Raw genomic sequence first — 27,985 nt, 5'->3', positions numbered from 1 at the left:
AAGATTAACCCTGACCTCCCTCTCCCAGTCAGCACCACCACCACTTGCCCCAGTTACCCTGTCAGTCCCGGTAGACTTTAGCACCCGGGGGAGCCGGGGAGCTCAGGACCCGCCGCCCGCGGCTGCTGCTGAATCCGCAGTGTTTCTGTTCCGTTGACGGATGTGGTGAACGAGTTAAAATTAATGGATCGATAATTCTCACATCGTGTTTATTTCACTCTCCGCACATTTATATTTACACTGACTTACTCCTGACGCCGGTCCCGGACCCGACCCGTTTACAGACCCGGAGCGGAACCGGAGCAGATTCTCAGCCACTCGTTTTTATATCCAAAACCGAAGAAAGGATAAAGTTTCTCCGTGAATTTATTCCCAGTGAAGGCGTGGAGATGGGACTTGGTCTCCGCGTTGTAAAATGAAACTGTCCCAGACTCGTAACTGAGATAAACTCCCACCCTCCCGGGGATGGGACCGGCAGGGAGACGGGACAAAGGGGAGGTGAGAACCCACATCGTGTCATCAACCCGCGCGATGATCCAGAATCCGGTCTCCGGACTCAGTGTGACCCATCCCTTCCTCTCCACAGACTCTGCGGCGACTCCCAGCCTCCAGTTCCGATTCCCCGTCACCTCCACCTCCCAGTAATGTCTCCCCGATGTGAATCCCTCCGATCCCAGCACACAAAGCCAGTATGTGAACCTCTTCCCGGTGTCAGGGAGATTCCTCCGGGTCCCGGTCTGTCTCACACTCTTCCGATCCTCGGACACCTCGAGCTTCGGAGTCGCCGTTTCCACATCCAGGGTGACAGAGACTGGGGGGAGAAGCAGAGAATTAGAGAGTCCCCGGGGATCGGGGGGAGACTCGGGCAGCGCGGCCCCGGGACCGTGGGGGAGACTCGGGCAGCGCGGCCCCGGGACCGGGGGGAGACTCGGGCAGCGCGTCCCCGGGGATCGGGGGGAGACTCGGGCAGCGCGTCCCCGGGGATCGGGGGGAGACTCGGGCAGCGCGTCCCCGGGGATCGGGGGGAGACTCGGGCAGCGCGGCCCCGGGGATCGGGGGGAGACTCGGGCAGCGCGGCCCCGGGGATCGGGGGGAGACTCGGGCAGCGCGGCCCCGGGATCGGGGGGAGACTCGGGCAGCGCGGCCCCGGGATCGGGGTTGTGGGGGGAGACTCGGGCAGCGCGGCCCCGGGGATCGGGGGGAGACTCGGGCAGCGCGGCCCCGGGATCAGGGGGAGACTCGGGCAGCGCGGCCCCGGGGATCGGGGGGAGACTCGGGCAGCGCGGCCCCGGGGATCGGGGGGGAGACTCGGGCAGCGCGGCCCCGGGACCGTGGGGAGAGGCCGCTGGGCCTCAGGCGCAGTTGGATGGGCGACAGGACCCTTTCCCGGGGTTTTACCCAAACACAGCGGATGGACAACCGGCATCGTCCCGAGGTTTTTCCTCGACATGGAGAGCGGATTTTCCTCGATCAACAAACACAAAATTCTGGAGAATCTCAGCGGGTCAAGCAGCGTGTGATAAGGGAGATGTACAGTCGCTGTTTCAAGCCGAGACCTTTCCTCGATTGGAAAGAAAGACGGGAGATAGCAGTGGAACCGGGTATGAGAGAGACCCAGAATATTCAGCCTCTCCTTATAACCCAAACTCTCCAGTCCCAGTAACATCCTTGTAAATCTGTTTTATACCCTCTCAGTTTAATGACATCCTTCCTGTAGAAAGATAACCAGAACTGTACAGGGTGATCAAAATCATAAAGACAAGAAAGTCTGTAGATGCTGGAAATCCAAAGCAACACACACAAAACCTTGGCCCAAATCATCAACTGTTTATTCATATCCATAGATGCTGCCTGACCTGCTGAGTTCCTCCAGCAGTTTGTATGTTACTCTGCTCCAAATGTGGCCTTCCCAATGTCTTGTACACTCATAACGTGACGTCCCAGTTCCTGTACTCAGTATTCTGTCTGATGAAGGCAATCACCTCCTGGTCTCTCTGTTCCACAACACTCTCCAGGGCCCCCGATTGATGTGTAAATCCTGTCCTGGTTTACCTTCCAAAATGCAACACCCTCATCTCTCTGAATTAAAATCAAATTCCATCCAATGGCCCAGAGACCCAATTAATCAAGATCTCGTTGTAATCTTGGATAAACCATGAGCAAGAGGGTTATGTAGTGGATAACACAATACTGTTGCACCTTGGGGCATTCCAGAGTTCAGAGTTCAATTCCAACACCATCTGTAAGGAGTTTGTACTTTCTCCCCGGGACCTCGTGCATTTCCTCCGGGTTCTCCGGATTCATCCCTCAGATTGGGGAGGAGTGGACAGCGAGGAAGACCATCATTACTTGCAATGGGATCTGGAGCAGCTGGGAAAATGGGCTGAAAAGTGTCAGCTGGAATTTAATGCAGACAAGTGTGAGCTGTTGCTCTTCGGTAGGACCCCAGTGTCGGTCTTTCACAATGAATGGTCGGGCACTGAGGACTCTGTTCTACAGCAGATCTGGGAACACAGGTCCAGAATACACCGAAAGTGGTGTTACAGGTAGATGGATGTTACGTTGAAGTTGTCTGAGACCTGGGGCCGCCTAATTTGGGATATTGTGTACAGTTTTGGTCACCTACCTACAGGAAGGATGTAAATAAGTTTGCAAGAGTACAGAGAAAATTTCCAGGGATGTAGCTGGGACTGGAGGACCTGAGTCATGAGGAAAGATTGAATAGTTTAGGACTTTATTCCTGTAACATAGAAGACTGAGGGGAGATTTGATAGAGGTATACAAAATAATGAGGGGGTATAGATAGGGTAAATGCAAGCAGGCTTTTTCCACAGAGGGTGTGTGGGATTACAACCAGAGGTCATGGGTTAAAGGTGAAAGATGAAAAGTTTAAGGGGAACATGAGGGGAAACTGCTTCATTCAGAGGGTTGTGAGAGTGTGGAACCAGCTGCCAGCCCAAGTGGTACGTGCAAGCTCAATTTAAACATTTAAGAGAAGTTTGGACGGTACATGGATGGTCGGATTTGGAGGACCATGGTCTCGGTGCAGGTCGATGGGAGCAGGTAGTTTAAATGCTTCAGTATAGACCAGATGGGCTGAAGGGCCTGTGCTGTTAGTTCCTATCACTCTGTGACGCTCATACAAAGACATAACGGTTTGTAGGTTAAATGGTCACTGTACATTGCCCCGTGATTAGGCTGGTTTTAAATAGTTGGGGTGCTGGGTGGAGCGGGTCGTTGGTCTGGGACGGCCTGTTTCACACTGTCTCTAAATAAATAAATAACCTCTTCACTGTCCATGAAACCACCAAATTTAGAGTCCTTCACAAACCTACTAAACACTTCACCTACATTCTCTCCAAATCATTCATATGAATGATGAAAAACAGTGGACCCAGCACCGATCCCTGCAGAACAACCACTGGTCACAGGACTCCACCCAGACAACTCTGTATCCTATTCCAGATCGTACCGTATCCCATGTGATCTAACTCTCTGCTACCTTGTCCAATCCCTCGCTAAACTCCATGGAGACGATGTCTACTGCACTTTCATCAGCTGTAATTTATTTATTGAGATACAGTACGGAATAGGCCCTTCCGACCCTTTGACCCCCACCACCCAGCAACCCAATTTAATCGGAGCCTGACCATGGAACAAGTTACAATGACCCCCACCACCCAGCAACCCCTGATTTAATCCGAGCCTGACCATGGGACAAGTTACAATGACCCCCACCACCCAGCAACCCCTGATTTAATCCCAGCCTGACCATGGGACAAGTTACAATGACCCCCACCACCCAGCAACCCCTGATTTAATCCGAGCCTGACCATGGGACAAGTTACAATGACCCCCACCACCCAGCAACCCCTGATTTAATCCCAGCCTGACCATGGGACAAGTTACAATGACCCCCACCACCCAGCAACCCCTGATTTAATCCGAGCCTGACCATGGGACAAGTTACAATGACCCCCACCACCCAGCAACCCCTGATTTAATCCCAGCCTGACCATGGGACAAGTTACAATGACCAATTAACCTGCCAACCAGTACAGGTTTGGACTGTGCAACTAGAGCACCTGGAAGAAACCCACGTGGTCATGGGAGAACGTACAAACTCCTGACAGGCAGTAACGGGACATGAACCCGGGTCGCTGACAACATAAGGACGTACCTGAATGAGAGAGAGGCTGAGACCCTGTCAGGGTCTGCTAAGTTAGCAGACGAGTCTGCTTTAACCCACAAGGTAAAGTTTTTCCCGAGCAAGAGCTACCAAAGGAGTAGCAGGGATAACAAAGATAACCCACCGGCTAAACCAGAGAGTAAACCGGGGACTAGTGATAAAAGTCAGGAGGAAGGGAAGCAGTCAAAAGAAAAATTTCCCAGTTTCAAGTGTTACTTTTGTGGGAAGCCTGGTCATGCGGCATCCAATTGTTTTGCTATGAAAAGGGAAAACAGGACAGAGAGAGAGAGAACCCCAAATGCCTGCGTTCAGACGGTTGAAACACCGCTGAAGAAGGAGGGGTCTGACCGAGTTCAAGAGGGATTTGAGAGATTTATTTCAAATGGGTTTGTGTCTGTGAAGGAGGGATCAACTCCGGTTCCAGTGAGAATCTGGAGCGATACTGGAGCTTTTCAGTCACTGATATGAAAGAGTGTTTTGGAGTTCGGTGCTGAGATGGAGATTTGAGAGTCGGGGGCAGGTTTGGTAATTTGAGGTTCGGTATTGTCATTTAAAGTAAAATTGGATAGGTATATGGACAGGAAAGGAACGGAGGGTTATTGGCTGAGTGCGGGTCAGTGGGACTAGGTGAGAGTAAGTGTTCAGCATGGACTAGAAGGGCCGAGAAGGCCTGTTTCCGTGCTGTAATTGTTATATGGTCATATGGTGGTGAATATTATCAAAGGTATTGGAAAGGGGACTGAAACCGTGCCTTTGCATAAGATAATTCTGAAATGCGACTTGGTATCTGGACCAGTCACAATAGGGGTGCGATCTGAACTACCGATAGACAATGTTGATCTCTTACTCGGAAATGACCTTGCAGGTGGGCATGTTTACCCAGAAAGTGGTGAAATGCCATCGGTCATTGTAAAGCGTTAAGCTGCAGTCGGTCAACGATCGGAACAATTTTAAAGGATAAAGTGAGAAAGGCTCTGCCCCGATGAAAGCTACAATGATTACTAAGCAACGCAGTGGTTTAATTATTGGGTTTTGGGTTTTTGATCCTCCACATCAAACCGGCACGGTGAAGAGCACACTTGGGAGTGGTCTGTCACTGTATCGAACCCGGCGCTGAAACATTGGTTCTTAAGTGTTTTATATGCTGTTGTGACGGAAAATAACTGGTTCTTTGAGTCTCAACAGTAGAGGCCTGGACACACACAGTTTTAATACTAAGGAATTTATTTACAAGGGCAAGTCGGGTCAACACAAGCAACTACAATACACAGGAAGCGGTGTGGGGACAGGGTACGGTTACACAAACAAAGAACAAGGGAAAGGCACTACAACAGCTATCCCCCTTGACCTTGGATAGTTGTGGCTCCCTTATCAGGACAAACGATAGACCTTACCAAGCATAAATCAATGCACTTACCTCCAATGTGGTTGCCTGTAAGAGAGGGCGAGCTAAGGGCAAGTCTCACCTTTTAAAGCATGGGGCTGGGCGAGATAATCCAATTAAGGTGACCAATAATTTAGGTGTGCATTGATTAGTTGGGAGGGACCAATGTCTAACCATGTCAGCAACTTCTCTATAATACCACGGGCTCTTAACTTGGGAAGCAGCCTCATGTGTGGCACCTTATCAAAGGCCTTCTGAATGTCCAAATATACAACATCCACTACATCCCCTTTATCTATCCTACTTGTAATCTGCTCAAAGAATTCCAAAAGGTTTGTCAGGCAGGATTTTCCCTGAAGGAAACCATGCTGATTTTATACCATCTTGTCCTGTATCAGGACGTCCTGTGTCACCATGTGCTCCATCACCTCATCCTTAACAACTGACTCAAACTTCTTCTCAACCACTGAGGTCAGGCTAACTGGTCTATAATTTCCTTTCTTCTGCCTTCCTCCTTTCTTAAAGAATTTTCCACTCCTCTGACACCATGCCAGACTCCAATCATTTTTGAAAGGTCATTTCTAATGCCACCATAATCTTTAATGCTACATCTTTCAGAACCCTAGGGTGCAGTTCTTGTGGTCCAGGTGACTTATGTACCTTTAGGTCTTTCAGCTTTTTGAGCACCTTCTCTCTTGTAATAGTAACTGCACCCACTTCTCTTCCTTCACACATTACATCAGGCATACTGTTAGTGTCTTCCACAGTGAAGACTGATGCAAAATAGTCATTTAGTTCATCCGCCATCTCCTTGTCCCCTGTTATTAATTTTCCTGCCTCATTTTCTGGCGGTCCCATATCCACTCTCATTTCTCTTTTATTTTTAACATACGTGAAAAAACTTTTACCATCCACTTTGATATTATTTGCTAGCTTGCTTTCACATTTCATCTTTTCCTTTCCAATGATTGTTTTAGTTGCTCTGTTTAGGTTTTTAAAAACTTCCCAATCCACTATCATCCCACAAATTTTTGCTTTGTTGTATGTCCTTTCTTTTGCTTTTACAATAGTTTTGACATCCCTTGTCAGTCATGGTTGTACTATTTTACAGTTTGTGTATTTCTTCGTTTTTGGAAGAAATGAAAACATACTCACGTCCTGCAGCTTCCTCATTTCCCCAGAAACACACACCATTGCTGCTCTGCTGACATCCCTGCCAGCAGCTCCTTCCAATCTACTTTGGCCAACTCCTCTCTCATACCACTGTCATTTGCCTTACTCCACTGAAATACTGCTACATCAGCCTTTACTTTAGTGGTCACCAACCTTTTTAAGCCCAAGATACCCTACCTCGGCCACAGTCAAAGAAGACATCGACCCCCAGATTGATTAGTTACACACATGCGCACTGGGGCAGGAAAGACCGGAAGTAAACCCTGCAACCCGGAAGTAGAAATAATGTATAAACTCCAGGGGTACACACCCTTTTTTGCACCGCGGACCGGTTTAATATTGACAATATTCTTGCCGACCGGCCGCCGGCGGGGGTGGGGGGGGGGGGGGGGATTAAACACGACCAGAATACAGCGATACTCGAAGCAGGTTCCTTATGTCCAGTCTATTGCACAATTTAGTTTTTGCGGCTCTCAGCACTTAGCTTTTGTCCCACTTGCTCACGTTTTCTCCGCTCAAAAAACTCAGCGGGTTTGTCTTTAAGTGCGGGGTGCTTGGAATCAAGGTACCGAAGCAGTTTTGAGGATTTCACTGCCTCATTAGACAGCCTCCAGGCCCAAACTGCAGCCTCCGCCCGCCCGCCCGCCCTCCGCCAGACACCCTGGCCAAATGTGGCTGGTTGTGGGTGGGGTGAGAGGTCAAGGTCAGGGCCGGAGGTCCCCGTGCCGGTTCCAGTCCGGAGAAAGCGACAGAGCGGGGAGAGTGACAGGGTGCCCACCCACCTTGTAGGATCTATCGGCCGACAAAAGTTTGTATCAACAGATCACAGCGAGGTAGCTGCTCTGCTACTTACGGAACCCTGAGCCCGAATTAGATCGTCTGCGAATATTTTAGCACCGGGTTCCCAACGAACATTCGGTGTGGTGAACAGGTTTAGAGGCGGCGCCCACCTCTCCGCGCTCCAGGCCAGTACCAACGGCACTTCTCGCCGGCCGCGTGAGGCGAACCAGTGATTCCTGGCGCGAGGGTATCACTGCGTTTAGGCGACTGATGACCTCGCATGGGTTCAAGTTGAACAGTGGGCAAGACAGTGAGTGAGGAAAGGTGCAGCTGACTCATATCGTTTCCTCACGGCCCGGTGGTTGGGGACCACTGACTTACACTGTGTAAACACAAAGTACACTGCAGATGCTGTGGTCACATCAACACGTACAAACAAGCTGGATGAACTCAGCAGTCAGCAGGTTGACTGCTCATTTCAACGGACGCTGCCCGACCTGCTGAGTTCATCCAGTGTGTTTGTACGTGTTGAATTACACTGTGTAATGCGGGGGAGCTACACACACGCGCACTGGGCAGAAAGAACGGACCAAAACCCCGCAACCCGGAATCAATCTTTCAACAGTATTTGTGTATTTATTTTTGAATTTTTTCCGGGATCTACTGGGAAAGTCTCAAAGATCGACCAGTCGATTGTGATTAACGGGTTGGCGACTGCTACTTTACTTTCTCTCTATCAAATTTCAAGTTAAACTCAATCATACTGTGATCCCTGGTTCCTCAGGGTTTTTTACCTTCAGCTCCCTAATCGCCTCTGGTTCATTACGTAACAGCCAATCCAGTATAGCTGATCCCCTAGTAGGCTCAATGACAAACTGCTTTAAATGCCATCTCTTAGGGATTCAACAGACTCACTCTTGAGATCCATTATCAACCTGATTTTCCCAATCAACCTGCATGTTAAAATCTCCCATGACTACCAGAACATTGCCCTTTTGACACAGCTTTTCTATTTCCTGTTGTAATCTGTGGTCCACTGCCCAGCTCTGTTGGAGGCCTGTGTATAACTGCCATCAAGGTCTTTTTAACCTTGCTGTTTCTGAACTCAACCCACAAGGATTCAATATCTTCCGATCCTATGTCACATCCTTCTACTGATTTGATGCCATTCTTTACCAGTAGAGCCACACCACCCCCTCTGCCTACCTTCCTATCACTCCAATATAATGTGTAACATTGGACATTCAGCTCCCAACTACAACCATCCTTCAGCCACAATTCAGTGATGGCCACAACATCATACCTGGCAATCTGTAATCGTGTAACAAGATCATCCACTTTATTTCTTACACTACGTGCATTTAGATACAACAGCTTGAATACTGTATTTGCTGTCCTTTCTGATTCTGCATCCCTAAAGTTTTGATACTCAGCCTGTTGGCTGCAACTGAGTTCCATCACCTGCCTGTCCTTCCTGACAGTCTGACTGCAGGCTATCATTACCATTTTTACCATCCGTCCTATCCTGAGTCCCTTCACTCCAGTTCCCACCCCCCTACCAAATTAGTTTAAACCCTCCCCAATAGCTCTAACAAACCTGCCTGCAAGAATATTGATCCCCCTCGGGTTCAGGTGCAACCCATCACTTCTGAACAGGTCATACCTCCCCCAGGGGGATCCCAATGATCCAAGAACCTGAAGCCTGCCCCCCGCACCAGCTTCTCAGCCACACATTTACCTGCCAGATCATCGTGTTTCTACCCTCACTGGCACGTGGCACAGGCAGCAATCCAGAAATTAGTACCCAGGAGGTCCTAATCTCCGGATTAGAGAGAGGCGAGAGTGGATATCGGACTGCTGGAAAACAATGCTGGACAGGTAGTAATGGGGGACAACGAAAGGGTGGATGAACTGAAGACATATTTTGCATCAGTCTTCACTGTGGAAGACACTAGCAGTATGGTGGAAGTTCCAAGTGTCAGGCGACGTGCCGGGCGTGAAGTTAGCATTACTAGAGAACAGGTTCTTGGGAAACGGAAAGATCTTTAGGTAGCTGTCACCTGGACTAGATAGTGTACATGCCAGGATTCAGAAAGAGGTGGCTGAAGAGATCATGGAGGCATTTGTAACGATCCTTCAAGAATCACTAGATTCTTCAATGGTTCTGGAAGACTGGAAAGTTGAAAATGTCACTCCACTGTTCAAGAAGAAAGAGACAATAAAGGAAACTCTCGGCCAGTTAGTCTGACCTCAGTGACTGGGAAGATGGTGAAGTTGATTATTAAGGAGGAGTTGTCAGGGAACTTGGAGGCACATGGTAAAATAGGCCATGGTTTCCTCAAGGGAAAATCTTGCCTGACAAATCAGTTCGAATTCTTTGAAGAAATAACAAGCCAGATAAACAAAGGAGAATCAGTTGATGTTGTGTACTTGGATTTTCAGGAGGCTTTTGACAAGGTGCCACACATGAGGCTACTTGACAAGCTACGAGCCCACGGTATTACTGGAAGGATCCCAGCATGGACAATGCAGCGGCTGATTGGCAGGAGGCAAAGAGTGGGAACAAAGGGAGCCTTTACTGGCTGGTTGCCCGTGACTAGTGGTGTTCCACAGGGGTCTGTGTTGGGACCAATTCTTTTTACATTATCTATCAATGATATGGATGATGGAATTAATGGCTTTGTTAAAAAGTGTGCAGACGATATGAAGATAGGTGGAAGGGCAGGTACTTTTGAGGAAGTAGCGAAGCTACAGAAGGATTTAGACAGTTTTGGAGAATGGACAAAGAAATGGCAGAGGAATACAGTGTCGGGAAGTGTATGGTCATGCACTTTGGTAGAAGAAATGTAAGGCTTGACTATTTTCCAAATGGAGAGAAAATATAGAAAAACTGAGGTGCAAAGGGACTTGGGAGTCCTTGTGCAGGGTTCCCTAAATGTTAATTTGCAGATTGAGTCTGTGGTGGGGAAGGTAAATGTGATTTTAGGATTCATTTCAAGAAGACTAGAACATAAAAGCAAGGTTGTAATGTTGAAGCTTTATAAAGCACTGGTCAGGCCTCATTTGGAGTATTGTGAGCAGGTTTGGACCCTTTATCTTAGAAAGGATGAGCTGAAACTGGACAGAGTTCAAAAGAGGTTCGTGAAAATGATTCCAGGGTTGAATGGCTTGTCGTATGAAGAGCGTTTGATGGTTCTGGGTCCGTATTCACTGGAATTCAGAAGAATGAGGGGTGATCTCATTGAAACCTATTGAATGGTGAAAGGCTTTGATAGAGTGGATATGGAGAGGATGTTTCCTGTGGTGGGAGAGTCTAAGACCAGAGGGGACAGTCTCAAAATGGGGAAAGCATCCTTTTCGGAAGGAGATGTGGAGCAATTTCTTTGGCCAGAGAGTGGTGAATCTGTGGAATTCTTTGCCACAAACTGCTGTAGAGGCCAAGTCTTTATGTACATTTAAGGCAGGTTGATAGATTCTTGATTGGTCAGGGCATGAAGGGATATGGGGAGCTGGCAGGAGATTCGAGCTAAGAGGAAAATTGGATCAGCTACGATGAAGTGGTGGAGCAGACTCAATGGGCCAAATGGCCTAATCCTGCTCCTATATCTTACTCTTATGGTCTATGGTATAATTAAAATGTTTTAAAATAAATTTAGACAAGTACACGGATAGAAAATGTTTAGAGGGATATTGGACAAACACACGGTGATGGGACTTACTCAAGAAGACATCTTAGCCCAGAGGGATGAGATGGGCCATGGGTTCAACATCTACCAAACCCCTTCCCAGATCATCCTCCTGAGGAATCTCACCCTGGAGTCTGTCTGTGAACTGTTGGTGTGACGTCAGTTCAGTGCCACAGAAACAGGCAGATTGGATAAAGGTGGCAGATTTAATTCTTAAATGTAAATTTGTGTCTGTGTCTCTGACTGTCTTTATCACTGTTCACTGTTGTTGTTGTGGTGTGTGTGTGTGTGTGTGTGTGTGTGTGTGTGTGTGTGTGTGTGTGTGTGTGTGTGTGTGTGTGTGTGTGTGTGTGTGTGTGTGTGTGTGTGTGTGTGTGTGTGTAACTAACAGTGTGTGTGTGTGTGTAACTAACAATGTGCAATGTTGAGGCTCTGACTACACTCTATCAATCATCCTTGTGAATGAGTGTGAGGGAGATTTGCCAGACCAGTTATGCTGTGTGGGCTTCTCCCGTCGTTCACCGAGATCAATGCTGATTGGTGTGTCCGGGCTCAGTCTCAATGTGGTGGTTTGATCACAACAGTGAGACTGGCGAGTCCAGCAGGGGGCAGAGCTGAGTCAATCAGACTGCGGTCACGGACAGGTCAGACAGGGGGAGTGGCTCGAAGGACTGGTGTATTTTTCTGACAATCCCAATTTTAACCCCTTTAATGTCAGTCATTGAATGTTAATTCCAGAGCTACTGTATTCAGATTCAAACTCATGCATTGGCGTATTTGTCCAGTGCGAATGGGATCAGTGGCAGTGCTTCACATAACAGTGCTGTGTATGGGTTGTATGTTGCCCCCTGTGTTGGTCTGTTCAGGGATTTGATATCTCCAGCTGACCATGTGATTGTGATGCATCCCAACAGGTGGGGTTGGTGCTGGAATTAACTTCAATTCCGACAACAATCAGAGACACGAGCAGGCCACAGCAACGAGGTTCCTCGCAGGTTGGCGACACTTGTTTAAAAGTACAGAAGGGACAAACGGAGCGGCCATTGTTGGGATTCGGTCAGTGGTGAGAGTAGGAGTGTCAAGCTTCGGCTCGAAGGAGGCTTCAGCTCCAAAGAGGCGTTGGCTCTGGGTAAGCTTCTGTTAAACTTCCCATTTTTCCTCTTACTACACCTAGTGTAGTAAATGGCTGTTGTGTGTTCTTCATGTTGGAGTCCTGGGAGACCCAGAGTCTCCCAGTGAACACCGTCTGTGTGAAGTGTATCGGGCTGCAGCTGCTTGAAGATTATATTAGGGATCTGGAGCAGCAGCTGGATGACCGGATTGCAGAGAGGAGTGAAGAGATAATCAATCAGAGTTACAGGAAAGTAGTCACCCCAAAGTAGCAGGAGGTCAGTATCTGGGAGTCTGTCAGGAGAAATGGAAATGTGAATAGGCAGTTAGCGCAGTGAAAAGAGGTCCTGAAAAGAGAATTTAGAGAGCTAGGAAGAAAGCTGAGAAGCAGGACCTCCCGGGAAGTAGTTTCTGGATTGTTGCCTGTGCCACGAACCAGTGAGGGTAGAAACAGGATGATTTGGCAAATTAATGCATGGCTGAGAAGCTGGTGCAAGGGGGGCTTCAGGTTCTTGGATCATTGGGATCTCTTCTGGGGAGGTATGACCTGTTCAAAAGTGACAAGTTACACCTGGACCAGAAGGGGACCAATATTCTCGCAGGCAGGTTTGTTAGAGCTGTTGGGGAAGGTTTAAACTAATTAGGCAGGGGGTTGGGAACTGGAGTGAAGGGACTCAGGATGGTAAAAAAAAGCAAAGATAGCCTGTAGTCAGACTGTCAGGAAGGGCAGGCAGATGACAGGACAAAATTGCAGCCAGCAGGGTGAATATCAGTGAATTAGGGATGCAGATCAAAAAGGGTAGAAATGCAGTACTCAAAGTGTTATCTCTCAATGCATGGAGGATAAGAAATAAGGTGGATGATCTTGTTGCACTATTATAGATTGTCAAGTATGAAGTTGTGGCCGTCACTGAATTGTGGCTGAAGGATGGTTGTAGTTGGGAGCTGAATGTCCAGGGTTACACATTATATCGGAGTGATAGGAAGGTAGACAGAGGTGGTGGTGTGGCTCTACTGGTAAAGAATGACATCAAATCAGTAGAAGGATGTGACATTAGAAATGTCAGATGTTGAATCCTTGTGGGTTGAGTTAAGAAAACCATCAGTATGTTAATGAGTATGTTAATGACTTAGCAAAGATCCTTGTCAATAGAAGCCAAGAAGACTTGATCATACTCGACTTCAGTAAGGCATCAGACACGGTCCCCCACCAGAGATTGCTAAGTAAGCTTGAACACGTGGACATTAACAACAGCCTTCTACATTGGTTAAACATGTTCCTTACCAACAGACAGCAAAGTGTGCTTCTCGAGGGGGCAGAGTCCCCTGAATCTCCAGTAACACCTGGAGTGCCCTAGGGGACAATTTTGGCACCCTTACTTTTTCTCATTTACATCAACGACTTGTCAAATATAGTCAAGTCCAAAATCAGACTCTTTGCAGATGACTGCATAATCTACCGTGAGATTAAAAAATGACCAAGATGCTCAGCTGCTGCAAAACGATGTTGATTCATTATGTCAATGGGAGTCTCCATGGCAAATGTCCTTCAACTATGCATGTCAGTCACAAAGTTAAACCAATCAACATGACATCAGTGGAGAGATTCTTGAAACAGTCACCCACCACCCATATCTTGGTGTTGAAATTAGCAAGGATCTTAACTGGACATGCCACATCAATCAGATTACAGCCAAAGCAAACAAAATGCTGGGTATCCTGTGATGAAACCTCCACCCATGTAGTGAATCCATCGAGGACATGGCATACAACACACTCGTCCGTCCAAAGCTTGAGTATTGCGCGGCCAAATGGGATCCCCATCAAGCTAACAATAAGAAGTCCATCGAAAAAATCCAACGCCGTACTGCTCGCTTTGTGTTAAACGATTACAGCAGGAAATCCAGTGTCACCAACATGCTGTCTAACCTTCAATGGGAACCACTTGAAAACCAACATATTAAACTACGGTTAATTTTCATTTTCAAAGAAGTTCACAACATCACTCCATCAAACATCCAAATTCGTCACAGGGTCAGTTCAACTCGACACCAAACTGGACCTGACATACTGGAAACCCCTTCATTCAACAAGATTTGCTACCAGTACTCCCTCTACCCAAGATCAACAAGAGAGTGGAATCTTCTGCTGCCAGACCTGCTCAATATTTCTGGCATTAATATTTTTAAAGATAGACTCAATCAAATCAATTTAGGGGATCTAGTCAAAAAAGGTCACTTTACAACTTAACTCCCATGCCGTTCACACCGACTGCGCGTTATAACAGCCGTCCGGCAGTGCTTGCGCAGTACCAAGCAGAAGCAGAAAATGCAACGGTATATACAGGCCTTCCAATAGTAGCTGAGATGTGGACCACAGACTCCAAGAGCATAGGAGAGAATTCAAAATGCAGAGATGCAAAGGGACTTGGGAGTCCTTGTGCAGAATACCCTAAAGGTTAACCACTAGGTTGAGTCGGTTGTGAAGAAGGCAAATGCAATATTGGCATGCATTTCTGGAGGTATAGAATATAAGAACAGGGATGTGATGTTGAGCATTCATGAGACCACACTTGGAATATAGTGAGCAATTTTGGGCTCCTTATTTTAGAAAGGGTTAAGAGAAGATTCATGAGTATGATTCCAGAAATGAAAGGGTTACCGTATGAGGAACATCTGGCAGTTCTTCAGCTGTATTCCCTGGAGTTCAGGAGAGGGAAGATCTCATAGAAATATTTCAAATGTTAAAATTCTGAACAGATTAGATATGGCAAAGTTATTTCCCATGGTGGGGGATTCTAGGACAAGAGGGCACAACTTCAGGATTAAAGGACGTCCTTTTACAACAGAGATGCAGAGAAATTACTTTCATGGGATGGTGGTAAATCTGTGGAATTTGTTGTCACGAGTGGCAGTGGAAGCCAAGTCATTGGGTGTGTTTAAGGCAGAGATAGATAGGTTCTTTATCAGCCAGGACATCAAAGGGTATGGGGTGAAGGCAGGGGAGTGGGGATGACTGGAAGAATTGGATCAGCCCATGATTGAATAGCAGAGAAGACTCGATGGGCCGAATGGCCTACTTCTGCTCCTACATCTTATGGAAAATGGTTAAGGAACCATTGTAGAGTGCCCCTGTGGCCATCCCCCTCAACAACAGTTATATCATTTTGGATACTTTTGGGGGTGTTGACCGAACAGAGGAGAGCCATGGTGGTGGGACTCTGGCACTGAGTCTGGTTCTGTGACCATAAAGCATAGGAGCAGAGTTATGCTGTTCAGCCCAGCGTGTCTGCTCCACCGTTCCATCATGGCTGATCCTGGATCTCACTCCATGACAAACACGTGCCTTCTCGCCAGACCCTTCGATGCCCTGACCGATCAGGAAACTATCAACTTCCACCTTAAATATACACATGGACTTGGCCTCCACCACAGTCTGTGGCAGAGCATTCCACAGATTTGCCACTCTCAGCCCAAAAGAATTCCTACTTACCTCTCTTCTATCGTGTCGCCCCTCAATTTTGAAGCTATGCTCTATAGTTCTGAATACTCTCACCATAGAGAACATCCTCTCCACATCGACCCTCTCTTGCCGTTTCAGGATTTGGGTGTATTTAGGACAAAGATAGATAGGTTCTTGATTACCCAGGGCATCAAAGGGTATGGGGTGAAAGCAGGGGAGTGGGGATGACTGGAAGAATTGGATCAGCCCATGATTGAATAGCGGAACAGACTCGAAGGCCCAAATGGCCTACTTCTGCTCCTATATCATTTGGTCTAATATGGAAAAGGCGTGTCAAAAGGGTAATGTTATGATAGTCATGGGAGATTTTAACATACAGATCCATTGGGAAAATCAGGTCGGAAATGGATCTCAAGAGAGTGAGTGTTGAATGCCTAAGCGATGGCTTTTTAGAGCAGTTTGTCGTTGAGCTTACTAGGAGATCAGCTATACTGGATTTGGTGTTATGTAATGAACCAGAGGCAATTAGGGTGCTTAAGGTAAAAGAAACCCGAGGACGCAGAGATCACAAAATGATTGAGTTCAACTTGAAATTCAATAGGGAGAAAGTAAAGTCTGACAGAAGTATTACAGTGGAGTAAAGGAAATTACAGTGGTACGAGAAAGGAGTTGCCAAAATAATTTGGAAGGAGATGCTGGCGGGGATGACAGCAGAGCAGCAATGGAGTGAGTTTCGGGGAAAAATGAGAAGGTGCAGGATGGATGTACTCCAAAAACAAAGGAATACTCAAATAGTAAAATAGCACAAAGGAAGTCAAAACTAATGTAAAACCAAAAGAGAGGGCATACAACAAAGCAAAAAATAGTGGGAAGAGATGATTGAGAAGTTTTTAAAACTCTACAGAGAGCAACTGAAAGAATCATTAGCAGGGAAAAGATGAAATATGAAAGCAATCCAGCAGACGATATCAAAGTGGATAGTAAAAGCTTTTCCAAATATGTGAAAATAAAAGAGAGATGAGAATGGATGTAGGATAGCTAGAAAATGATGCCGGAGAAATAATAACAAGGGACAAGGAGGTGGCAGATGAACTAAGTGAGTGCAGTTAATTTTCCAAGGGAGAAGGTGCTCAAATAACTGAAAGACCTAAGGTTACATAAATCACTCAGACCAGATGAACTACACTCGGGGTCTGAAAGAGATTGTGCAGCCATTAGTAATGATCTTTCAAAAATCATTTGACTCTTGCATGGTGCCAGACGACTGGAATATTGAAAATGTCACTCCACTCTTTAAGAAAGGAGGGAGGCAGCAGAGAGGGAATTATGACCAGTTAGCCTAACTTCAGTGGTTGGGAAGATGTTGAGTCAATTGTTAAAGATGAGGTGATGGAGTACTTGGTGACACAGGACAAGCTATGACAAATTCAGCATGGTTTCCTTAAGCAAAAATCTTGACCGATGAACCTATTGGAATTCTTTGTGAAGATTCGGCGTAAGATAAAGGGGATGTTGTATATATGGATTTTCAGAAGGCCTTTGACAAGTTGCCACATGAGGCTACTTAACAAGTTAAGAGCCCATGGTATTACAGGAAAGTTACTGGCATGTTTAGAGCCTTGGCTGATTGGTAGGAGGCAGTGAGTGAGAATAAAATTATCACATCCTGGTTAGTTGTCAGTAATTGGTGGTGTATGCAGGGGTTGGTGTTGGGACCACTTCAATTTATGCTGTATATAAATGACTTAGATGATGCAATGGATGGCTTTGTTGCTAAGTTTGCAGCTGATGCAAAGATTGGTGGAGGGGCAGGTAGTGTTGAGAAAACAGATAGGCTTCAGAAGGACTTAGACAGATTAGGAGAATGGGCAAGAAAGCAGCAAATGAAACACCATGTTGGAAAATGCATGATCATGCACTTTGGTAGTAGAAATAGATCTGCAGACTGTATTCTAAGAGGGGAGAAAATTCAAAAATCTGAGATGCAATGAGCCTTGGGAGTCTTTGTGCAGAACACCCTAAAGGTTAAGTTGCAGACTGAGTCAGTGGTGAGGAGGGCAAATGTAATGTTAGCATTTGATTTAAGAGGTCTAGAAGACAAGAGCAGGGATGTGATGCTGACACTTTATAAGGCACTGGTGAGGCTTCACCTTGAGTGTTGTGAACAGCTTTGGGCTCCTCATCTAAGAAAAGATGTGCTGGGATTGGAGAGGGTTCAAAGGAGGTTCACAATGACGATTCTGGGAATGAAATGTTTGTCATACAAGGAATATTTGACATTTCTGTGTCTGTACTCTCTGGAATTCAGAAGGATGAGGGGGAATGTCATTGAAACCTTTCGAATGCTGAAATGCCTAGACAGAGTAGATGTAGAAAGGATGTTCCTCATGGTGGGGAATCTAGGACAAGAGGGCACAGCCTCAGGATAGAGGGAAATCCATTTAAACAGAGATGCAGAGAAACTTCTTTAGCCAGATGTTGGTGAATTTAGGGAATTTATCACCACAGGCAGCAGTGGAGGCCAGGTCATTGGGTGTACTTCAGGCAGAGCTTGATAGATTTCTGATTGGACATGGCATCAAAGGTTACAGGGAGCAGGCCGGGGAGAGGGGCTGAGGAGGGGAAGAAAGGAACAGCCATGATTAAATGGCAGAGAAACTCAATGGCCCAAAGAGACTAATTCTACTCCTGTGTCTTATTGTCTATAGTTTCCCTTCAGCCTATAATTACAGCCATATTTTGCATCTGATTATAAATTTGTTGTGTCTCATAAACAAGGACAAATGAATCTTATGTCTTACCTTGTTTAATGCCGCTAATCACTTCTTCCGATGCTATGTTGAGCAAATAGGGGTGATCGAATTTTTCAACCAGTAGGGCACCATCTGTCACTGACAATGTGTGGGTATCCGCACTAATCCTGTAAATATTATACAGTTGGTTATAAAGTAAGCATCAGTAATATTTGAACTATTTTACAAATCCATACAAAGTTTTCATAAGGACCACATCCTACCTCCTCTTCCGACGAGCTTCCTCCTGAAAGAAATCAAACACAGATCTCAATTGACTGAGACTGACTGTTGGCATCCCGACAGCAGGAATCTGAGACAAGTTATTAAAAACTGCTGAAAATTCCCCCTGACAGAAACAGAGAAGAGGGACATAAAACCATGGGAGACAGTACAAGGAATGATTATGAGAATTATACCATAACTGAGAGAAGGAACTTACAGGAGAGATTGGACAGGTTGTCTGTTTTTATCTGGATATGATGTCAAGGAGGATCAGATGGAGAATTTAAGATTCTGAATGAATTTGATCAAAAATATTTCTGCTTGTGTGGAGACCATAAGTCAAAGATAAAACATCAGTTGGTTGTTAATAAATCCCACAAGAAATGTAGTGAAGAGAATGTGGAACTCACTGCTACGGGAGTGGCTGAAGTGGAACAGCAGAGATTGAATGTAATGGGGAAGCTGGATAAACACATGAGGGACCATGGAGTTGGGGACACTGTTACTGGGTGTGGTGAGTAGGTGGGAGGAGGCTTGTGCACCAGGGAGACTGATAGGAGAGAATGGACTGAAAGTCCTGTCTCTGATGAAAATGGGATATAATCTGATGAAGAATATTTCTGAATAACAAAAGACAGTGCAAAATTCTCCAAAACACTGAACCTGATTCAAACCAGATATAGATGGTAAATCCGATGTGTAGGTCACATTCTGGAATTCAACCTCAGTTCCCAGCGATCAACAGAGAGACCCTCACACCCACTGCACCAGACATACTCACAGTCTGTGACTGCAATGGGATGTTACTCTGAGTCTCAGGGGATATTATACGTGGGAATCACAGAAGCGATTACTGGCTCAGTGCTATGATTACAGTAACTCATTCCCCAGAAGGGTGCAGACAGTCCTGTGATGTACAGATGTTGTGAGAGGCCAGTTTGGAGACAACAACTCTGAACAGTCAAAACATCTGACTGGTTTCAATCAGTTTACAACTCCAGTATCTGTAAATCCCACACTGAGTTAAAATACATCATTTTGTGCCTATGTACTTTTACAGGACCAAACTGAAATCTCTCACCATGAGGAATATGATATTGTCTTGTTGATCCATCTGTTCCCGTAACTTTGAGATTTCTTCGTAGATGGAATTTAAATTCTCTTGAATCTCCTGAAGATTTTTCTCCATTGGATTTAGAATTCTCTCCTCTTCTTCCCTGACATCTCGGAGTGCACATTGCTCTTTCTCGGTGATAATCCGGCGCAGTTCATCAAACTGGGATGTGATGTGGGACTGAACGCTTTGTGACTGTTCCTGTCGAATGAAAGGAGAGGCTGGTTTATTATTTGGCCCTGATGTATTTCCTTATGATATGGAAGGGTCCGTCCAGCCCATTATCATCCAAGAGGACCACAACCTTGCCGTTGGGTTTGGAGGCTTGTGTGCCTCAATGACCCAAAGAACTCTGTTGGCTGGAATGTGGGCTTTATGCTTTGACCCTTGGTAGGGTCACCCATGCCAAACAGGTCAAAGGGTAGAGGCCAGAGTAAGAGTGGTCCACTGGTCCTCCAGGTTCATGGGTTCAGCTCAGGGCTAACAATACTGACTGGTGAAACAAAACTGTTACGGAAACAATGAAGAGTCTTTCTACATCTGAGTGCCATGTTATTCCTGAGTCTCCACTCAGGACCTGCATGACTGACAGTAGTGAAAACCGAGAAGTAGCTACTGACATGTTGAATGAAGACATGAACACTGCCGGAGATGGAGGACCTTCATTGCTGTTCCAAACACCAGTGGATTGTCGGCTAAAAGAAGGTACCGGTTACTGAGAGAACGTGCAAACTCCCGCAGACAGCACTGGAGGTCAGGATCGATCCCAGGTTACTGATTTGATCATTCTGACCCAATCTGAACTTGAATTTTCCTACCGAACAAAAAATCTTTTATCCAATTAAAAACTCTTCCACCAACCCCCCATCTCGTGCAGTTTGTGCATCATGTCATGGGCTTTTTCTATGTCAAAAAACACTGCAACTACTGACTCTATTTGCCCGAGCCTTTCTTATTTCAGTCTCTAACCTTATCACTGAGTCTATGGAATTCCTTCCTTTCCTAAAACCACTCTGATAACTTGCCAGCATTCCTCTCTTCTCAAGATCATATGATAACTTTTCTGTTATCATATTTTCCATTATCTTGCATATATTTGACGTTAATGCTGTTGGCCTGTAGCTAGTGTGTTTTGACGGATCTTTGCCAGGTTTCCTTATTGGAATTACTACTGCTTCTTTCCACGCACTTGGTAATCTTACCTCCTCCCACAATCTGTTGTAAAGATGCAGCAACTTCAAGAGCGCTCCTTAGCCTAGATCTTTTTTTAGCATAACATAGGTACACCTCAGGGTAGTGTGATTAGTCTGATACTTTTCATCATCATGTCTTCATAGGTACCAGTGGATATAGGTAGGTCACTGTTTGCGGATGATGGGGCCTTGTGGAAAAGAGTTAGGAACATGGAGCATATAATCAGGAAGCTACAAGGAACAATTGATGACGTGGTGGAGTGGAGTTATGATTGGGGTTGCCCCCTAACTCTCAACTCACGTCCTCTTGTATGAATCTCCCCTATTCTCAATGGAAAAAGCCTATCAACATCAACTCTATCTAGCCCCCTCATAATTTTAAATACCTCTATCAAGTCCCCCCTCAACCTTCTACATTCCAAAGAATAAAGTCCTAACTTGGTCAACCTTTCTCTGCAACATAGGTGTTGAAACCCAGGTAACATTCTAGTAAATCTCCTCTGTACTCTCTCTATTTAGTTGATATCTTTCCTATAATTCGGTGACCAGAACTGTACACAATACTCCAAATTTGGCCTCACCAATCCCTTGTACAATTTTAACATTACATCCCAACTCCTATACTCAATGCTCTGATTTATAAAGGCCAGCATACCAAAAACTTTCTTCACCACCCTATCCACATGAGATTCCACCTTCAGGGAACTATGCACCATTATTCCTAGTTCACTCTGTTCTACTGCATTCCTCAATGCCCTACCATTTACCATGTATGTCCTATTTTGATTATTCCTACCAAAATGTAGCACCTCACACTTATCAGCATTAAACTCCATCTGCCATCGTTCAGCCCACTCTTTTAACTGGCCTAAATCTCTCTGCAACCTTTGAAAATCTACTTCATTATCCACAACACCATATCATCTGCACACTTACTAATCCAATTTACCACCCTATCATCCAGATCATTAATGTATATGACAAACAACATTGGACCTAGTACAGATCCCTGAGGCATACCACTAGTCACCGGCCTCCAACCTGACAAACAGTTATCCACCACTACTCTCTGGCATCTCCCATTCAGCCACTGTTAAATCCATTTTACTACTTCAATATTAACACCTAAAGATTGAATCTTCCTAACTAACCTTCCGTGCGGAACCTTGTCAAAGGCCTTACTGAAGTCCATATAGGCAATGTCTGCTTTACCCTCGTCAATTTTCCAAGTAACCTCTTCAAAAAATTTAATAAGATTTGTCAAACATGACCTTCCACGCACAAATTCATGTTGACTGTTCCTAATCTGACCCTGTCTATCCAGATAATTATATATAGCATCTCCAAGAATACTTCCCACCACTGACGTCAAACTTACAGGCCTATAATTGCTAGATTTACTCTTAGAACCCTTTTTAAACAATGGAACCACATGAGCAATACGCCAATCCTCCAGCACCATCCCCGTTTCTAATGACAAAATATTTCTGTCAGAGCCCCTGCTATTTCTACACTAACTTCCCTCAAGGTCCTAGGGAATATCCTGTCAGGACCTGGAGATTTATCCACTTTTATATTCCTTAAAAGCGTCAGCACTTTAATTGTCATAGTTTCCATAGCTTCCCTGCTTATTTCCTTTACCTTATGCAATTCAATATCCTTCTCCTTTGTGAATACCGAAGAAAAGAAATTATTCAAAATCTCCCCCATCTCTTTTGGCTCCACACATAGCTGTCCACTCAGATTCTCTAAGGGACCAATTTTATCCCTCACTATCCTTTTGCTATTAATATAGCTGTAGAAACCCTTTAGATTTACTTTCACCTTACTTGCCAAAGCAACCTCATATCTTTTAGCTTTTCTAATTTCTTAAGATTTTTTTTACATTCTTTATATTCCTCGAGCACCTCATTTACTCCATGCTGCCTATATTTATTGTAGATCTTTCTCTTTTTCCGAACCAAGTTTCCAATATCCCTTGAAAACCATGGCTCTCTCAAACTTCTAACCTTTCCTTTCAACCAAACAGATTCTGTACCCTCAAAATTTCACCTTTAAATGACCTCCATTTCTCTATTACATCCTTCCCATAAAACAAATTGTCCCAATCCACTCCTTCTAAATCCTTTCGCATCTCCTCAAAGTTAGCCTTTCTCCAATTAAAAATCTCAACCCTGGGTCCAGTCCTATCCTTCTCCATAATTATATTGAAACTAATGGCATTGTGATCACTGGACCCGAAGTGCTCCCCAACACATACCTCCGTCACCTCACCTATCTCATTCCCTAACAGGAGATCCAACACTGCCCCTTCTCTAGTTGGTACCTCTATGTATTGCTGCAAAAAACTATCCTGCACACATTTTACAAACTCCAAACCATCCAGCCCTTTTACAGTATGGGCATCTCAGTCTATGTGTGGAATATTAAAATCTCCCACAATCACAACCCAGTGCTTACTACAAATATCTGCTATCTCCTTACAAATTTGCTCCTCCAATTCTTGCTCCCCATTAGGTGGTCTATAATACACCCCTATGTGTTACTACACCTTTCCCATTCCTCAATTTCACCCAAATGGTCTCCCTAGACGAGCCCTCTAATCTATCCTGCCAGAGCACCGCTGTAATATTTTCACTGACAAGCAACGCAACACCTCCCCCTCTTGTCCCTCCGATTCTATCACACCTGAAGCAACGAAATCTGGGAATATTTAGTTTCCAATCACACCCCTCCTGCGACCATGTTTCACTAATAGCTACAACATCATATTTCCAGGTATCAATCCATGCTCTAAGCTCATCCTCCTTTCTTACAATGCTCCTAGCATTAAAATAAATGCATTTAAGAAATTCTCCACCTCTTCCTCTCTAGTTATCTCTGACAGTGCAAACAACTTTACTATCTTCTTTTTCTTCCTTCTCCCATACATCTGTTCCTGCATTCTGGTTCCCCTCCCGTCCTTGTATCTAGTTTAAATCCACTGGAGCCTCTCTAGCAAACCTACCTGCAAGAATATTTGTTTCCCCTCCAGTTCAGATGTAAACTGTCCCACCTTGCCTGGAAAACTGCCCAATTATCTATAAATCTGAAGCCCTCCCTCCTGCACCATGCCTTCAGCCACGTGTTGATCTGCACTATCTTACTATTTCCAAACCCACTTGCACGTGGCACTGGTAGCAATCCTGAGATTGCTCTCCTGGAGTTCCTGTCCTTTAACTTGGCGCTGAACTCCCTACACTCACCTTTCAGGACCTACTCACTCTTCCTACCCATGTCATTGGTCCCTACATGGACCACGACATCCGGCTGTTCAACCTCCCTCTTGAGAATATTGAGAAATCGATCAAAGATGTCGCAGACCCTGGCACCAGGGAGGCAACAGACCATCCGGGATTCTCGATCTCTTCCACAGAACCTCCTAACTGTCCCCCTAACTATTGAATCCCCTATCACTACTGCTCTCCTCTTTTCCCTCCCTCCCTTCTGAGCTGAGGGTCCAGTCTTGGTGCCAGAGATGCAACCACTGCAACTTGTCCCTGGTAGATCGTCCCCACCAACAGAATCCAAAACATATACTTATTGTTGATGGGAACGGCCACAGGGGTGCTCTGTTCATTCTGTCTATTCCCCTTCCCTCTCCTGACAGTCACTCAGCTACCTGTCTCCTGACTCTTAGGGTTGACTATCTCCCTGTAACTCCTGTTTTTTTTTCTGCCAAATGATCGGAAGTTCATCCAGCTCCAGCTCCAGTTCCCTAACACGGTTTGTCAGGAGCTGCAGCTGGATGCACCTTTTGCAGGTGTAGTCATCAGGGACAGCTGAGCTCGCCCTGACTTCCCACGTACTGCAAACGGAGCACTCAACTGACCTAACTGCTGCCTCCATTACCTACTCCTAAGCTAATTAGATTAATTAAAGGAGCTTACTCGGCCTTACCTCACCTGGAGTGAAGCTCGTACTCAGCCTCTGCTTGCTTTTTAAATTCTCCCACTGATCTCAGAGGCCGTACTTCACGTGCTTGCGCAGTCGTGCCCTGTTCAACCTCCCCTTTGCCTGTTCTCGTCGAACCCTGATTGAGCCAAAGCCAAAGCCCAAACTGATATGCTCAGATTCATCCTCAGTTCTAGCAAGTTTAAAGTCTTCTCACTCAAACAGCCGGCAAGATGTACTTTATGAAGTCCTTCAGTCAGTCACAAGAGTTACAAATCAGGGAGGTCAGGTTAAATTTCTACGGGTTCCAGCTCATGTAGGGGTGAAGGGGAATGAGAAGGTGGATGAGTTGGCAAAGAGAGCATTAAAGAAAGAAAATATAGAAATGCACATTAGTATCAGCAAAGCAGAGGCTAAGTGTGTAATCTGGGGGAAAAATCATCCAAATGTGGCAAGGAAGATGAGACAGAGGGGGAAAGGGAGGCATTTATATCAAATACAAAAGAGTGTTACAAGTACTAGGGTAGGCAGTGGATACAGAAGAGAGGAAACTGTGGACTAGGTTAAGGTTGGGGCACTGTGCACTAAACAAAACATTGTAAATGATAGGGAAACACCAGACAGGTTTGTGTGAGGAATGTCAGGAAGAGGAGCCAGTAGAACATGTAATTCTGAGTTGCAGGAAGTTTAGGATACAGAGAGAGATGATGACAATTAATCTAAGGGAATTGGGGGTGCAGGAATTCACATTAAAAGGGTTACTGGGCATGGGTGAGAGGGTACAGGTCTGGGTACTTTTAGCTTTCTTAAGGGATACAGGGTTTTTTTTTATAGGATTATGATGGATGAGCAGGAATAGGGTACTAGGATGGCCAAATAAGGAAGGATAAAGTGTAGTTTAGTGTGTGTGTGTGTGTGTGTGTGTGTGTGTGTGTGTGTGTGTATGAGAGAGAGAGAGCGAGAGAGAGAGAGAGAGAGAGAGAGAGAGAGAGAGAGAGAGAGAGAGAGAGAGAGAGAGAGAGAGAGAGAGAGAGAGAGAGAGAGAGAGAGAGAGAGAGAGAGAGAGAGAGAGAGAAGGCATTTCAACTGTTAAGTCTATCGTCTGATCCGCACTCCAGAGCAGAAGGTGGCGGTAATGCACCATTAAGCTGGTTGACAACCGCCGAAGAGAAGAAGATCATCCCAGGTTACTGGAGCTGCGATACTCTGCTATTCTTCATTAAAGGGATCAAGACTGCACAACGATATTGGAAATTCTGCTCACGAGCCTCACCCGAACTCCAGAAATCTTCTCTTTCTGTTCCTGCTTAATTTCCTGGAAGTCTGCTTGTCTTTTTATGAGAGAGTCCAAGGAAGATTTAACCCGATCCTGGGAATTAAAGGAGGAATGGATTAGACAAAAAAAAGACACAACATAAACAGACGATCGAAAGCGGGTTATTTTTACCTGGTAAATGTTAACGGCTTCTTTAATCGGCATGAAGTTGTGAGACTTGTGTTCCAGTGCATCTCTGCAGATCAGACAGATCAGTTTCCTGTCCGTCTCACAAAACAGCTTCAGTTCTTCCTCATGTTCCTCGCAGAAACGTTTACTTTCCTTCCCTTTCGGCTTCAGGTGGTGCAGTTTTCGAGCTTTTTCAGCCAGTCTTGCTAACACCCGACTGGCCCTGAGGGTGCGGTCTGCAAACTCCTCTCTACATTCCGGGCAGAGGTTTCTCTCCTGCCTTTCCCAACACCGTGTGATACAGGAGCGGCAGAAGTTGTGACCACACTCCAGTGACACCGGATCGGTGAAGAAATCCAGGCAGATGGGACAAATAACCTCCTCGGTTAAACTCTCGACCTGTCCTTTCGAAGCCATGTTAACTCCCGGTACTTCCCGGTTCAAGGTCCTTTCACGTTCGGGAGCTGCTTAACCCTGCAGTACCGGGAATGTCCACTAGGCGCGCTGCAGTCTCGGGAATGAACAACGTTGCTCCAAGTGTTCTCTGGGCAGGAATCGCGGCAATTTCCACGTCAGGGTGGGATCAGAAACACATTAAAGAGGTCTGAATATAAATGAACCCGGAGCGCGGAGCCAGGTTCAGTGTAAAGTAGAACTGAAAGGGAATTCCTGCTCCAGCCCCACTGAACTTGTCCTCGTACAATGACTCCATTCTAAACCCTTCAGGTCAATCCCTCCCAACCCACATCCGCGACACTTCTCATGCCCTCAATCTCCTCAGCAATTTTCAATTCCCAGGCACTGACTGCCTCATCTTCACCATGGATGTCCAGTTATAACTTCTATCCCCCATCAAGAAGGCCTTACCGCTCTCTGTTTCTTTCTCAATAAAAGAACAAACCAGTTCCCCTTCATCTGGAAGGGCTGGTGCTCACCCTCACCAATTTTCCTTCCGCTCCTCCCACCTTCTCCAGACTCGAGGGCTATCCACGGGTATCTGCATGAGCCCCAGCAATGCCTGTTGAAGAACAGCCCATGTTCCAGGCCTTCCCCAGTAACGCTCCCCAAATCTTCCTCAGAAACATTAATGACTGCATTGGTGCTGCTTCATGCACCCATGCTGAGTTTATCAATTTCATCAACTTTGCCACTAACTTCCACCCTCCACTTGAATTCACTTGGTCCATTTCAAACACGTCCCTCCCATTTGCCCATATTTTTGGAAACAAATTGTCAACTGACATACTCTATAAAGCTACTGATTCCCACAGGTAGCTTGACTATACCTCTTCCCACCCAGTCTCCTGTAACTTTTCTAAACTCCTTCATTTCCACTGAATCTGTTCCCAGAATGCAGTTTCCCCTTCCAGAACATCAGGTATGTCCTCCTCTGTAAAGAACAGGGTTTCCTTTCCTCCGCTACTGATGTTGCCCTTACCTGCATCTCCTCCATTTCCCAAACATCTGTGCTCACCTCATCTTCCCTCTGCCTCAACAGTG

At 45.8% G+C, this 27,985-nt stretch overlaps 1 protein-coding gene across 1 annotated transcript; it reads right to left on the bottom strand.

The window, feature by feature from the left end:
* Window positions 1–195: 195 nt before the first annotated feature.
* LOC140738226 (zinc-binding protein A33-like) lies at window positions 196–27,124 on the bottom strand. Its single transcript, XM_073065349.1, has 6 exons — window positions 26,489–27,124; window positions 26,315–26,410; window positions 19,883–20,116; window positions 18,801–18,823; window positions 18,586–18,704; window positions 196–811 (listed from the first exon to the last, which is right to left on the bottom strand). Exons 1-6 carry the CDS (start codon window positions 26,900–26,902, stop codon window positions 279–281), a joined length of 1,419 nt encoding a protein of 472 aa, XP_072921450.1. The 5' UTR covers window positions 26,903–27,124; the 3' UTR covers window positions 196–278.
* Window positions 27,125–27,985: the final 861 nt, after the last annotated feature.

This window comes from Hemitrygon akajei, chromosome 2 (assembly GCF_048418815.1).
Source record: "Hemitrygon akajei chromosome 2, sHemAka1.3, whole genome shotgun sequence".
NCBI classification, from domain to species: Eukaryota; Metazoa; Chordata; class Chondrichthyes; order Myliobatiformes; family Dasyatidae; genus Hemitrygon; species Hemitrygon akajei.
Note: the sequence above shows the minus strand (reverse complement) of the source record. Positions and strands in the feature narration are given on the sequence as shown.